Source organism: Hippocampus bargibanti, linkage group LG09 (assembly GCF_051943395.1).
Source record: "Hippocampus bargibanti isolate YZ-2025 linkage group LG09, ASM5194339v1, whole genome shotgun sequence".
NCBI classification, from domain to species: Eukaryota; Metazoa; Chordata; class Actinopteri; order Syngnathiformes; family Syngnathidae; genus Hippocampus; species Hippocampus bargibanti.
The window spans coordinates 1,145,493-1,158,631 of NC_142742.1; the positions used below are offsets into that span (position 1 = coordinate 1,145,493).

The 13,139-nt window shown below is 39.7% G+C and overlaps 1 protein-coding gene and 2 non-coding genes across 5 annotated transcripts in view; 1 reads left to right on the forward strand and 2 right to left on the reverse strand.

Moving 5' to 3' along the window:
• Positions 1–13,139, forward strand: part of sptb (spectrin, beta, erythrocytic) — a 35,561-nt gene that overhangs the window by 19,906 nt on the left and 2,516 nt on the right. For all 3 annotated transcript variants that reach the window (XM_089003573.1, XM_089003574.1, XM_089003572.1), the window contains 13 exons: positions 16–146; positions 225–429; positions 771–994; positions 1,783–1,933; positions 2,026–2,270; positions 3,331–3,469; positions 3,558–3,642; positions 4,574–4,770; positions 4,862–4,944; positions 5,105–5,165; positions 5,436–5,683; positions 6,837–7,010; positions 7,105–7,147. In XM_089003573.1, coding sequence (XP_088859699.1) covers positions 16–146; positions 225–429; positions 771–994; positions 1,783–1,933; positions 2,026–2,270; positions 3,331–3,469; positions 3,558–3,642; positions 4,574–4,770; positions 4,862–4,944; positions 5,105–5,165; positions 5,436–5,683; positions 6,837–7,010; positions 7,105–7,147 — 1,986 coding nt within the window. The remainder of the gene's footprint in view (positions 1–15; positions 147–224; positions 430–770; positions 995–1,782; positions 1,934–2,025; positions 2,271–3,330; positions 3,470–3,557; positions 3,643–4,573; positions 4,771–4,861; positions 4,945–5,104; positions 5,166–5,435; positions 5,684–6,836; positions 7,011–7,104; positions 7,148–13,139) is intronic.
• Positions 11,990–12,061, reverse strand: trnaa-ugc (transfer RNA alanine (anticodon UGC)). Its single transcript has one exon. It is a non-coding gene; the product is annotated as a tRNA-Ala (tRNA).
• Positions 12,617–12,688, reverse strand: trnaa-ugc (transfer RNA alanine (anticodon UGC)). The gene has a single exon. It is a non-coding gene; the product is annotated as a tRNA-Ala (tRNA).

Consider the following 13,139-nt stretch of genomic DNA (forward strand, 5'->3'; position numbering starts at 1 on the left):
TTCTTGTCCACGCAGGACGAGCAAAGCGCCATGTTGAGTCTGAAGCGTCACAACATTGTCAAGCAGGCCGTGGACGACTACGCCGACTCCATCCGCAACCTGTCCGAACGAGCTCAGCGCATGTTCGCGGAGGACCATCCCGACGGGTCTGCGTCCAATTCTACAAATGACACTTAAATGCGTCTCAAAACCAACATGTTTTTGAGTCTTTTCGATTTCCCCAGCGAGAAGATCATCCGGCGTCAGGGTCAAGTGGACAAGCAGTACGCCGGTCTCAGCGAGCTGACCGAGGACCGGTGCAGAAAGCTGGACCACGCGTACCAACATTTCATACTTAGCCGCGAGGTGGACGACCTGGATCAGTGGATCTCCGAGCGTGACGTGGCCGCGTCCTCGCAGGAGATGGGTCAGGACCTGGACCATGTCACGGTACAGTTGACTGGACACATTTTGGACCTGCCAAGAATGAAAACAAAAGATTGGTGTAGTTTCTGCTGACTTGTTATGCCAAATTCAACATGAAACATCATAGGCTGCTAGCTTAATGCTAACACATATGCAAAATCTCATAGACAGGCTAACAAAACTATGCCCTTTAAGCTTCGCATTGTAACAGAAATGATGTGCCGCTTTTGAATAATCAAGTAAAAAAGAAATTAATCAATAAAACAAAATCAAAGGTGAATTATATTTACGTTTTTCCAATAAGCTCGCGTAATTGTCCGAAAGTTGGAGTTTTAACACTGTTGTATTATTATTTTTTGCCTCAGCTCCTGAGAGATAAATTCCGCGAGTTTGCTCGCGAGACGGGGGCGCAGGGTCAGAAGCGGGTGGACGCCGTCAATCGCGCCATCGACGAACTGATCGAGGCGGGCCACGGCGAGGCCGTCGCCATGGCCGATTGGAAGGACGGCGTCAACGAGAGCTGGGCCGACCTTCTGGAGCTCATCGACACGCGTGCTCAGCTACTCAACGCCTCCTACGAGCTGCTCAAGTAAGTACAGTGATGTTTACGAACGCTTTAGCTAACCAACTTTTCGCCTTACGAACGTTAAATTCGCGAGAATATAATCTTGGCATACAAACTAGTTTTCAGGGAGAGGGGAGACGATAGCGAAAGAAAAAAACAAAAGTGAAATGGTGAGAAAATGGATAGAAAACACAGTGACATTTGGACTCGTTTCAACTTTATTGATCTTTCAAAGGCAGAGTAAAGACTGGAAGGTTAAAATATCCCATCAATCAGGCTCCACAAATAACCCGTACAAGCCATCTGTACAATTTGAAGAGAACATACAAGCAAGGGAACCAGCTATTAATGGAGTTTCTAGTGTGTCTGCCTACATCTATTGCTTTTGCAATATCACAACTTCTAAGATGTTCAACCCAGAGCTCCTTGAGACACTTTATGCAAAAAGCTATCCATTCCATCAAGCCATCAACAACCATCACAAAAGTAAATAAAATGACTTTATTATACTGTACAGTTTCTTTCTTTAATTACAATACATTAGCACATTTATTATACATAAAATAAGCTATATTGTGTGTAGTTTTAAGGCTTATTTAGTTGAAAATTATGTTTTATGGGAACCTGGGAACGGATTATTCTCATTTTAATGGTTTCCTATGGGAAATCTTTTTTTGGGATACACACTTTTCGCCTTACACACTCTGTCAAGTTCGTAAACCGAGGTGTCACTGTATTGCAAATATTGCCCGTGTACGCCGACCGATTTGGATGTCGTTTGAAATCGGCAAACCTGACGGTCCGATCCGAAGGTACTTTGACGACGGCAAGGAGCTGGTGGTCCTGATTGGCGACAAGCAGAAGGAGCTTCCCGAAGACATGGGTGAAGACTTCAGCAAAGCCGAGTCCTTCCACAGGATGCACGCCTCCTTCGAACGTGACATCACTTCCTTGGGAAAGCAGGTCGTGCTCACCATTTGTTTTTCCCTTATGGCTTGATATGCCGCCCCCTGGTGGACGATCACCAAAGATTCTTATGAAATAAGAATTTGTAGGTGGAGCAGCTGCAGGAGACGGCGGGTAAACTGCGGGCTCAGTACGCCGGCGAGCGAGCCGACGCTATCCAGGCGCAGGAACGAGAAGCGCTGCAGGCCTGGGAGGTCTTGCTGGCCGCCTGCGACGGCCGCCGCAAGCAGCTGCTGGACACGGTGCACAAATTCCGTTTCTTCGCCATGGTCCGCGACCTCATGGCCTGGATGGAGAGCATCGGGCAGCAGATCGACACCCAGGAGAAGCCACGGTAAAAAAATGGATGCATGAACAGTAGAGTTTCGGTATTAAACTGGTTTCAACTAGGAATAGCGTTTCCAAATTGGGTTTTCAACCCAGAACAAGGATTAGGGTTTCAATAGTTTCAAACAAGGGTAAAGGTTTCAAATTAGGATTTTCGGGTCCAAAACGTGCTTGGGGTTGCAAAATCGGATTTGAAACTGATGCGGTTTCAAACAAAGGTTGCAGTTTTAAATTAGGGTTAGGGTTTTAATTAGGGTTTCTTAACTCATTCACTGCCGGACGATGTGCAAAAATGTTATCCACTCCAGTGCCAGGGTTTTTGTCATTGTCACTCAAATTGCAGGACCCACAGAATATTGAGTTTTAGGACGACATCAACATTCAATGCAGTGTTGCAAACTTTAGACTCTCTTCTTTCATCAGAAAAATATAGTTAATTCCTAAATTATAGGGGTCTGGAGTTATCTAAGCTGGAAATGGGGGCAGATGTACAAAATACAATAAAATACATTGATTTATGTAGCTGAAGCTGTCACAAAGCGCTAACATGGTACAAAAAGCAAATGCTGCCCTCTTGTGGAAGGAAAAAAACATTGACAGAGGTTTGACCAGTGCTTTATCGGCACCCCTCCGCAAGAAAAAACAAAACCCGAACAAATTCAGGAATGGCACTTGATGTCATATTTTCAATTCCTGAATAAATTCGGGAATGGCAGCGATTCCAATTATGGTTTTTATCGAAAAGTTATGGTTTCTAACTAATGTTTTCAACTAGGCTTAGGGTTTCAAACGAGGCTAGCGCTTGAAAGTATGGTTTTAAATTGGGGTCTGGATTTCAAATTATGGTTTTCAGCAAGGGTTTGGGTTTTAAAGTAGAGTTTTATATTAGGGCTGTTGTTCGGGTTTAGGTTTCTAATTAGGGATTGAAACTCGAGTTTTACCCAAAATGTAGTTTATGAATGTAGGGTTCTGAATGAGGTTCAAAATGGTTGATTTACAACACAACTGATCGTCTTTTAGTGTAATCACAATTTTTCTTTTTCTTCAACAATGTGTTTCTCCTCTAGCGACGTGTCATCCGTCGAGCTTCTCCAGAAGTACCACCAAGGAATCCGCTCGGAGATCGAAGCCCGCGGCGTCACGTTCACCGAATGCACCGACTTGGGCTCGGCGCTCCTGGCTAGCAAACACCGAGACTCTGCCGAGGTCGGCGCCACCGATTCACGACAACCCTTTTTTCCATTGCCAGCGAATTTGCGTTCATTGTTCTGATTCTCGTCGTTGTCCGCAAAAGATCCAAGAGAAGATGACGCAGCTGGAGGACAAACGTCAGATGATGATGTTCAAGTGGGACGACCGCTGGGATTGGCTGCGACTTTGTGAGTGCGCAAAAAAAATCTGGAAGCCCAGAGCAACTTCCCAAAAAAATTAAAGGACAACGACACCATTTTTCTTGTTTCCTAACTGACATCAGAAAAACGTTTTATCGCATCTAAAATACCCAAAACACACAGTATGGTATTTTTACTCAAATGCAAAACACCAATAAAAATGACTTTAAGTCTCCCAAAACTGCCACAAAATGAGCTTGGAACTGGGCAGATTCGGAACGTCCCGCCCCTTGTTCGTGACGTCACGCCAGGATACTCCTTCACAAACTGCCTTGCTCCAGAATCAAAACAATGGTTTCAGAGAGTTCAGATTCGGAAAAAGATGCTTTCTTGTTACTCATCCAGTTATGAATATGATTCAAATATCTCTGAAGAGGAAAGCATAAATGTTTGCAATCAATTAAAAGAAGTCCTTCCGTATCAATTTTAGCCGTCTGGACTCCAATGTAGCATCCCAGAAAATGCACAAGATGGTGCACAAGCTCCGTTGGAAATGGGCTGATTGGTCCGCTGGGAATTTGTGTCAACTTACACCTTCTTTATGCGTGTTCCAGCCATTGGCTGCAACACACAACGATTCACCATTGCGTTATTTATGTAGTTTTCCTTCTAATTTTGCGATCAACACGGTGTTTTCCGACGAAAAAAAGTAGCCAAAATGCATTGTGTCGCTTTCTCGGTCACAAGCGTTCCCTCCGTGACATCACTTAGGGCATCGTCATCAACGCGAAAACAAGACTTCCTGAATATTCAGCGCAAGTCTTAAAACGTAAAATATAGCTAGCTATATGCGGTGGAATCGTTGTAAAATGCGCTCAGTCGAAGTCATTTGAAGTGATTTTACAAATTATGGACGCAACTTGTCCGGAGGTGTCGGTTGTCCTTTAAAAGTCTGTATGTGAACGGCGTCCCCATGTAGTGTTGGAAGTCTGCCAGTTTGCACGCGACGCCTCGGTGGCCGAGGCCTGGCTGGTGGCCCAGGAGCCCCACGTGAGCAGCAAGGACCTGGGCCAGTCGGTGGACGACGTGGAGAAACTACTCAAGCGCCACGAAGCCTTCGAGAAGTCCACCGCCGCCTGGGAGGAACGCTTCTCGGCCCTCGAACGCCTCACCACCGTAAGGACGGACGGACGGACGGATGGATGGACGGACAGTCTGCGAGGGACGCTAATGCTAACGTTGAAATGACAAAAATGTTTTTTGTTAGTTGGAGTTGCTGGAGCTGAGGAAGCAGCAGCAGGAGATGGAGAACTTCTTACAAGTGCAGCAGCGTTACGATCAAGAGAGCAGGTATGCATGCTCCTACCCATCTTTAAACTCATTCACTGCCATTCACAAATTGATTCAGGAATTGAAAATATGATGGAGAGCACCATTCCTGAATTTTTTTGGGTTTTGGTTTTATCTATATATATATATAATAGATACTTAAAAACTTTATTTTGAGCAGGAGAGAAGACACGGGCTTTGCCGAATCGTCGCAACTCTTCACAGTGGACGAAGAAACTCTGGTGAGTTAGCTTATGAATGTCCCGAAATTAACTGAAAGGCTAAAAATAAATACATTAATAAAACAGCAGAAAACAATGCGAGTCAAATGTAGGCATCATGTAATGGTCTAGGGCTGCTTTGTACGTTCAGGACCTTGACGGCTCAGAATTCTGCTTTCTCGCAGAAATTTTTTGACCATTTTTCAGTCATCAGTTTTGCGATGCTAAATTAATCTGCATTTCCCAAATAAAATCAAGAATCTTGCAAAAAAAAAATTCTTTGTCGTCCAGTCCGGAGCAGCTGAGCCCAGTTCGGGCATCCCAGATGGGACGGCGGGCGACGCCACGGCGCCCGTGGAATCCCAAATGAGACAGAGCGGCTCTTTGGATCTGGAGGCGTCCATATCGACGCTAGCTGATGAAGCGGAGCGGGCGGCCACCTTGCCCGCCACGGCGCTCCGGGCCCCGACGGTGCTGCTGGAGGGAATGCTGGGACGCAAGCAGGACGTGGGAGGCTCCGGGAAGAAGGCCTCCAATCGGTAAGACCAGAGACGCTTTACGTCATTATTCTTGCATCAATGTTGATAGTTTTACATTTTGGAATACAATGATACCTCTGTTTACGAACCCCTTGGCGTACGAACTTTCGGTTTACGAACGTTAAATTGATGACAATTTTACCTTGGCGCCGCAATGAGTGATGTGTCGTTCGCGAGCGAAAATGGCAGCCGACTTGTTTTTAAAAGTCCTCTATTCCCCACCCCCTGTCTTCGGTTAAAGCCACGTGATTGGTCAAGAACGCAGTGGTGAGGGTGGGGGTTAAACATTAAAGTGACAGGCAGACAACAGAGAGAGAGTGAGAAAATATATCAAAAACGGTGAAATTTGGACTCGTTTCAACTTTATTGATACAGTAAAGTCTCGTTATATCGATATTCAAGGGAGTCCGAAAAAATATCGATATAACCGGGACTATCGATATATCCGACCCTGTTTGCATGTAATTTTCTCCGTGCGTGCATAGAAATAGTATCGATATAACAGGGACTATTGATATATCCGATATCGATATAACGAGACTTTACTGTAGTTCAAAGGCAGAGTGTAGACTGCACGGTTAAAATATCCCATCAATCAGGCTCCACAAATAACCCGCACAAGCCATCTGTACACTTGATGGAAAGAGCTATCAACCCAGCTAAACAGAACACAATTCATGAGGAACAAGGTAAAATTATGGCAGAGAAAGCACCTCCAAGAGATGATTCCTCAAGATGGTGAAAGAAGAAGGCTACGTTCCTCATCAAGTGTATAATACTGATGAAACCGGCCACTCCATTCCAGCAAGCCATCAACGACCATCAAAAAGGTCAATAAAACGACTTTATTATACAGTACAGTTTATTTCTTTAATTATAATAACATAGCTCATTTAGTCCATAATTTTTTACACAAAATAAGGTATATTTTGTGTAGTTTTAAGGCTTAGCAAATTAGAAAGTAGAAAATTATAGGGACCTGGGAACGGATTATTCTCATTTTAATGGTTTCCTATGGGAAATTAATGTTTGGGATACATACTTTTTTCGCCTGACACACTCTCTCTGTCTGGGAACCAATGAAGTTCGTAAGCCAAGGTATCACCGTACAGTAGTACATGTCGACTGCAATGCGATAGATGTGTTTCCGCAGATCGTGGAACAACTTGTACTGCGTTCTGAGGCCCGGTCAGCTGTCCGCCTACAAGGATGCTAAAAGCTCAGGGCAGGGCGCCACCTTTCACGGCGAGGACCCGCTGCCACTGGGAAATGCCAGCTGGGAGCTGCTGACTAATTATAAGAAGAAGAAACATGTGGGAAAACTATGGTGAGGAAGGCCGCCATCTTGTCTTGTGTCGGTGACTATGAAGTCGTTTTCATTGTTTCATGTTGACTCTCTTTTTTTTCCCTTATTTTCTCAGTCTTGAAGATGGCAGCGAATACTTGTTCCAGTGTAAAGACGAGGTGAGTACATGGTACATGGTGGTTTTTTTGGGGCAAAAACGCCTTACTATAGATGGTCGTTTTTGCAGCTAAAAATGTCTTTCTATACCGCGTCTTTCTTTCGACAAAAAAACGCCTTACTATACATGCTTGGTTTTTTTCGACAAAAAATGCCTTACTATATATGGTCGTTTTTTTTGCGCTAAAAACGGCTTACTATACATGGTCGTTTTTTTGCGACAAAAAATGCCTTACTATACATGGTCGTTTTTTTCGACAAAAAAACTTACTATACATGGTCATTTCTTTCTGTCAAAAATGCCTTACTATACATGCTGTTTTTTTTCAGCTAAAACGCCTTACTATACATGGTCGTTTTTTTCGGTCAAAAACGCCTTACTATAGATGGTGGTTTTTTTCAGCTAAAAACACCTTACTATACATGGTCGGTTTTTTTTTCGACAAAAAACGCCTTACTATACATGGTCTTTTTTTTTTCGACAAAAAACGCCTTACTATACATGGTCGTTTTTTTTTCGACAAAAAACGCTTTAGTATATATATGATCGTTTTTTTTTCGACAAAAAACACCATGATATACATGGTCGTTCTTTTTTTGAAAAAAAATGCCTTACTATACATGGTCGGTTTTTTTCAACATTTTTTTCGACAAAAAAACGCCTTAGTATACATGGTCGTTTTATTCAACAAAAAATGCCTTACTATATACATGGTCGCCTTTTTCGGTCAAAAATGCCTTACTATACATGGTCGTTTTTTTCAACAAAAAATGCCTTACTATACATTGTGGGTTTTTTTGACAAAAAAAATCCTTACTATACATGGTCGGTTTTTGCGACAAAAAAATGCCTTACGATACATGGTCGTTTTTTTCGGTCAAAAACGCCTTACTATAGATGGTGGTTTTTTTCGACAAAAAACGCTTTAGTATATATATGATGTTTTTTTTTTTTCGACAAAAAACACCATGATATACATGGTCGTTCTTTTTGACAAAAAACGCCTTACTATACATGGTCGTTTTTTTCCGACAAAAAACGGCATAGTATACATGGTCGTTCTTTTTGACAAAAAACGCCTTACTATACATGGTCGTTTTTTTTTTTCGACAAAAAACGCCTTACTATACATGGTCGTTTTTTTCGACAAAAAATGCCTTACGATACATGGTCTTTTTTTTTCGGTCAAAAACGCCATAGTATACATGGTCGTTCTTTTTGACAAAAAACGCCTTACTATACATGGTCGTTTTTTTCCGACAAAAAACGGCATAGTATACATGGTCGTTCTTTTTGACAAAAAACGCCTTACTATACATGGTCGTTTTTTTTTGACAAAAAACGCCTTACTATACATGGTGGGTTTTTTTGACAAAAAAAATCCTTACTATACATGGTCGGTTTTTGCGACAAAAAATGCCTTACTATACATGGTCGTTTTTTTCCGACAAAAAACGGCATAGTATACATGGTCGTTCTTTTTGACAAAAAACGCCTTACTATACATGGTCGTGCCTAGCTAAAACGCCTTACTATACATGGTCGTTTTTTTCAACAAAAAATGCCTTACTATACATGGTAGGTTTTTTTGACCAAAAAAATCCTTACTATACATGGTCGGTTTTTGCGACAAAAAAATGCCTTACTATATATGGTCGTTTTTTTGCGCTAAAAACAGCTTACTATACATGGTGGTTTTTTTTCGACAAAAAATGCCTTACTATACATGGTCGTTTTTTTTCAACAAAAAATGCCTTACTATATACATGGTGGTTTTTTTTGACAAAAAAAATCCTTATTATACATGGTCGGTTTTTGCGACAAAAAAAATGCCTTACGATACATGGTCGTTTTTTTCGGTCAAAAACGCCTTACGATAGATGGTGGTTTTTTTCAGCTAAAAACACCTTACTATACATGGTCGTTCTTTTTGACAAAAAACGCCTTACTATACATGGTCGTTTTTTTTTCGACAAAAAACGGCATAGTATACATGGTCGTTCTTTTTGACAAAAAACGCCTTACTATACATGGTCGTTTTTTTTTCGACAAAAAACGCCTTACTATACATGGTCGTTTTTTTTCTACAAAAAACGCCTTACTATACATGGTCGTTTTTTTTCGACAAAATACGCTTTAGTATATATATGATGGTTTTTTTTTTCGACAAAAAACACCATGATATACATGGTCGTTCTTTTTGACAAAAAACGCCTGACTATACATGGTCGTTTTTTTTTTTTTTTAAATGCCTTACTATACATGGTCGGTTTTTTTCGACATTTTTTTCGACAAAAAACGCCTTAGTATACATGGTCGTTTTATTCAACAAAAAATGCCTTACTATATACATGGTCGCCTTTTTCGGTCAAAAATGCCTTACTATACATGGTCGTTTTTTTCAACAAAAAAAACTTACTATACATGGTCGTTTCTTTCTGTCAAAAACGCCTTACTATACATGGTGTTTTTTTTCAGCTAAAACGCCTTACTATACATGGTCGTTTTTTTCAACAAAAAATGCCTTACTATACATGGTAGGTTTTTTTGACCAAAAAAATCCTTACTATACATGGTCGGTTTTTGCGACAAAAAAATGCCTTACTATATATGGTCGTTTTTTTTGCGCTAAAAACGGCTTACTATACATGGTCGTTTTTTTGCGACAAAAAATGCCTTACTATACATGGTCGTTTTTTTCAACAAAAAATGCCTTACTATATACATGGTCGCCTTTTTCGGTCAAAAATGCCTTACTATACATGGTCGTTTTTTTCAACAAAAAATGCCTTACTATACATGGTGGGTTTTTTTGACAAAAAAAATCCTTACTATACATGGTCGGTTTTTGCGACAAAAAATGCCTTACTATATACATGGTCGCCTTTTTCGGTCAAAAATGCCTTACTATACATGGTCGTTTTTTTCAACAAAAAATGCCTTACTATACATGGTGGGTTTTTTTGACAAAAAAATGCCTTACGATACATGGTCGTTTTTTTCGGTCAAAAACGCCTTACGATAGATGGTGGTTATTTTCAGCTAAAAACACCTTACTATACATGGTCGTTCTTTTTGACAAAAAACGCCTTACTATACATGGTCGTTTTTTTTTCCGACAAAAAACGGCATAGTATACATGGTCGTTCTTTTTGACAAAAAACGCCTTACTATACATGGTCGTTTTTTTTCGACAAAAAACGCCTTACTATACATGGTCGTTTTTTTCGACAAAAAATGCCTTACGATACATGGTCGTTTTTTTCGGTCAAAAACGCCTTACGATAGATGGTCGTTCTTTTTGACAAAAAACGCCTTACTATACATGGTCGTTTTTTTCCGACAAAAAACGGCATAGTATACATGGTCGTTCTTTTTGACAAAAAACGCCTTACTATATACATGGTCGTTTTTTTTCGACAAAAAACGCCTTACTATACATGGTCGTTTTTTTCGACAAAAAATGCCTTACGATACATGGTCGTTTTTTTCGGTCAAAAACGCCTTACTATAGATGGTGGTTTTTTTCAGCTAAAAACACCTTACTAAACATGGTCGTTTTTTTTCGACAAAAATGCCTTACTATACATGGTCGATTTTTTCGGTCAAAAACGCCTTACTATAGATGGTGGTTTTTTTCAGCTAAAAACACCTTACTAAACATGGTCGTTTTTTTTCGACAAAAATGCCTTACTATACATGGTCGCTTTTTTCGGTCAAAAACGCCATAGTATACATGGTCGTTCTTTTTGATAAAAAACGCCTTACTATACGTGGTTGTTTTTTTTCGACAAAAAACGCCTTACTATACATGGTCGTTTTTTTTTTTTTTCAACAAAAAACGGCATAGTATACATGGTCGTTCTTTTTGACAAAAAACGCCTTACTATACATGGTCGTTTTTTTTGACAAAAAACGCCTTACTATACGTGGTTGTTTTTTTTCGACAAAAAACGCCTTACTATACATGGTCGGTTTTTTTTCGACAAAAAACGGCATAGTATACATGGTCGTTCTTTTTGACAAAAAACGCCTTACTATACATGGTCGTTTTTTTTCGACAAAAAAACGCTTTAGTATATATATGTCGGGTTTTTTTCGACAAAAAAACGCCGTGATATACATGGTCGTTCTTTTTGACAAAAAACGCCTGACTATACATGGTCGTTTTTTTTTAAAAAAAAAAAATGCCTTACTATACATGGTCGTTTTTTATCGACATTTTTTTCGACAAAAAACGCCTTAGTATACATGGTCGTTTTTTTTTCGACAAAAAACGCCTTACTATACATGGTCGTTTTTTTTCGACAAAAAACGGCATAGTATACATGGTCTTTCTTTTTGACAAAAAACGCCTTACTATACATGGTCGTTTTTTTTCGACAAAAAAAACGCTTTAGTATATATATATATATGTCGGGTTTTTTTTCGACAAAAAAAACGCCATGATATACATGGTCGTTCTTTTTGACAAAAAACGCCTGACTATACATGGTCGTTTTTTTTTGAAAAAAAAAAATGCCTTACTATACATGGTCGTTTTTTTTCGACATTTTTTTCGACAAAAAACGCCTTAGTATACATGGTCGTTTTATTAAAAAAAATGCCTTACTATATACATGGTCGCTTTTTTCGGTCAAAAATACCTTACTATACATGGTCGTTTTTTTTTGACAAAAAAACGCCTTAATATATACATGGTCGTTTTTTTTTGACAAAAAAAACGCCTTAATATATACATGGTCGTTTTTTTGACAAAAAACGCCTTACTGTACATGGTCGTTTTTCAATAAGAATAAGAACAAGAAAGACTCACAATGGGGAAATTTGCAAAAATCACAAGTGGAGATGCTGGGGATTGAACCCAGGACATCATACATGCAAAGCATGCGCTCTACCACTGAGCTACATCCCCCACTCTTTTTGTACCAAAAACACCTTCCTATACATGGTGGTTTTTTTCAGCTAAAAAAAGCCTTACATATATGGACATTTTTTTCGACAAAAAACGCCTTAGTATACATGGTCGTTTTTTTCGGTCAAAAACACCTTACTATACACTGTCATTTTTTTTGGCCTAAAAGCAGCTTACTAATACATGGTTGTTTTTTTTTTCGATAAAAAAACGCCATGGTCGTTTTTTCCGACAAAAAACGCCTTAGTATACATGGTTGTTTTTTTTTTAATACAAAAAACGCCTTACTATATACATGGTCGTTTTTTTCAACAAAAAAAAACGCCTTACTATGCATGGTCGTTTTTTTCTTCGACAAAAAACGCCATAGTATACATGGTCGTATTTTTCGGTCAAAAAACGCCTTACTATACATGGACGTTTTTTTCGACAAAAAACACCTTACTATACATGGTCGTTTTTTTCGACAAAAAACGCCTTAGTATACATGGTCGTTTTTCAATCAGAATATGAACAAGAAAGCCTCACAATGGGGAAATTTGCAAAAATCATAAGTGGAGATGCTGGGGATTGAACCCAGGACATCATACATGCAAAGCATGCGCTCTACCACTGAGCTACGTCCCCACTCTTTTTCTACCAAAAACGCCATGGTCGTTTTATTCAACAAAAAAAACGCCTTACTATACATGGTCGGGTTTTTTTTTCAACAAAAAACGCCTTAGTATACATGGTCGTTTTTTTTCGACAAAAAACACCTTACTATACATGGTCGTTTTTTTCGACAAAAAACACCTTAGTATACATGGTTGTTTTTTTGGACAAAAAAACACCTTACTATACATGGTGGGTTGTTTTTTCGACGAAAAACGCCTTAGTATACATGGTCGTTTTTTTTGACAAAAAACACCTTAGTATACATGGTTGTTTTTTTTGGACAAAAAAACACCTTACTATACATGGTGGGTCGTTTTTTCGACAAAAAATGCCCATGGTCGTTTTTTTTCGACAAAAAAGACCATTTTATACATGGTCGTTTTTTTCGACAAAAAACGCCTTCGTATATACATGGTCGTTT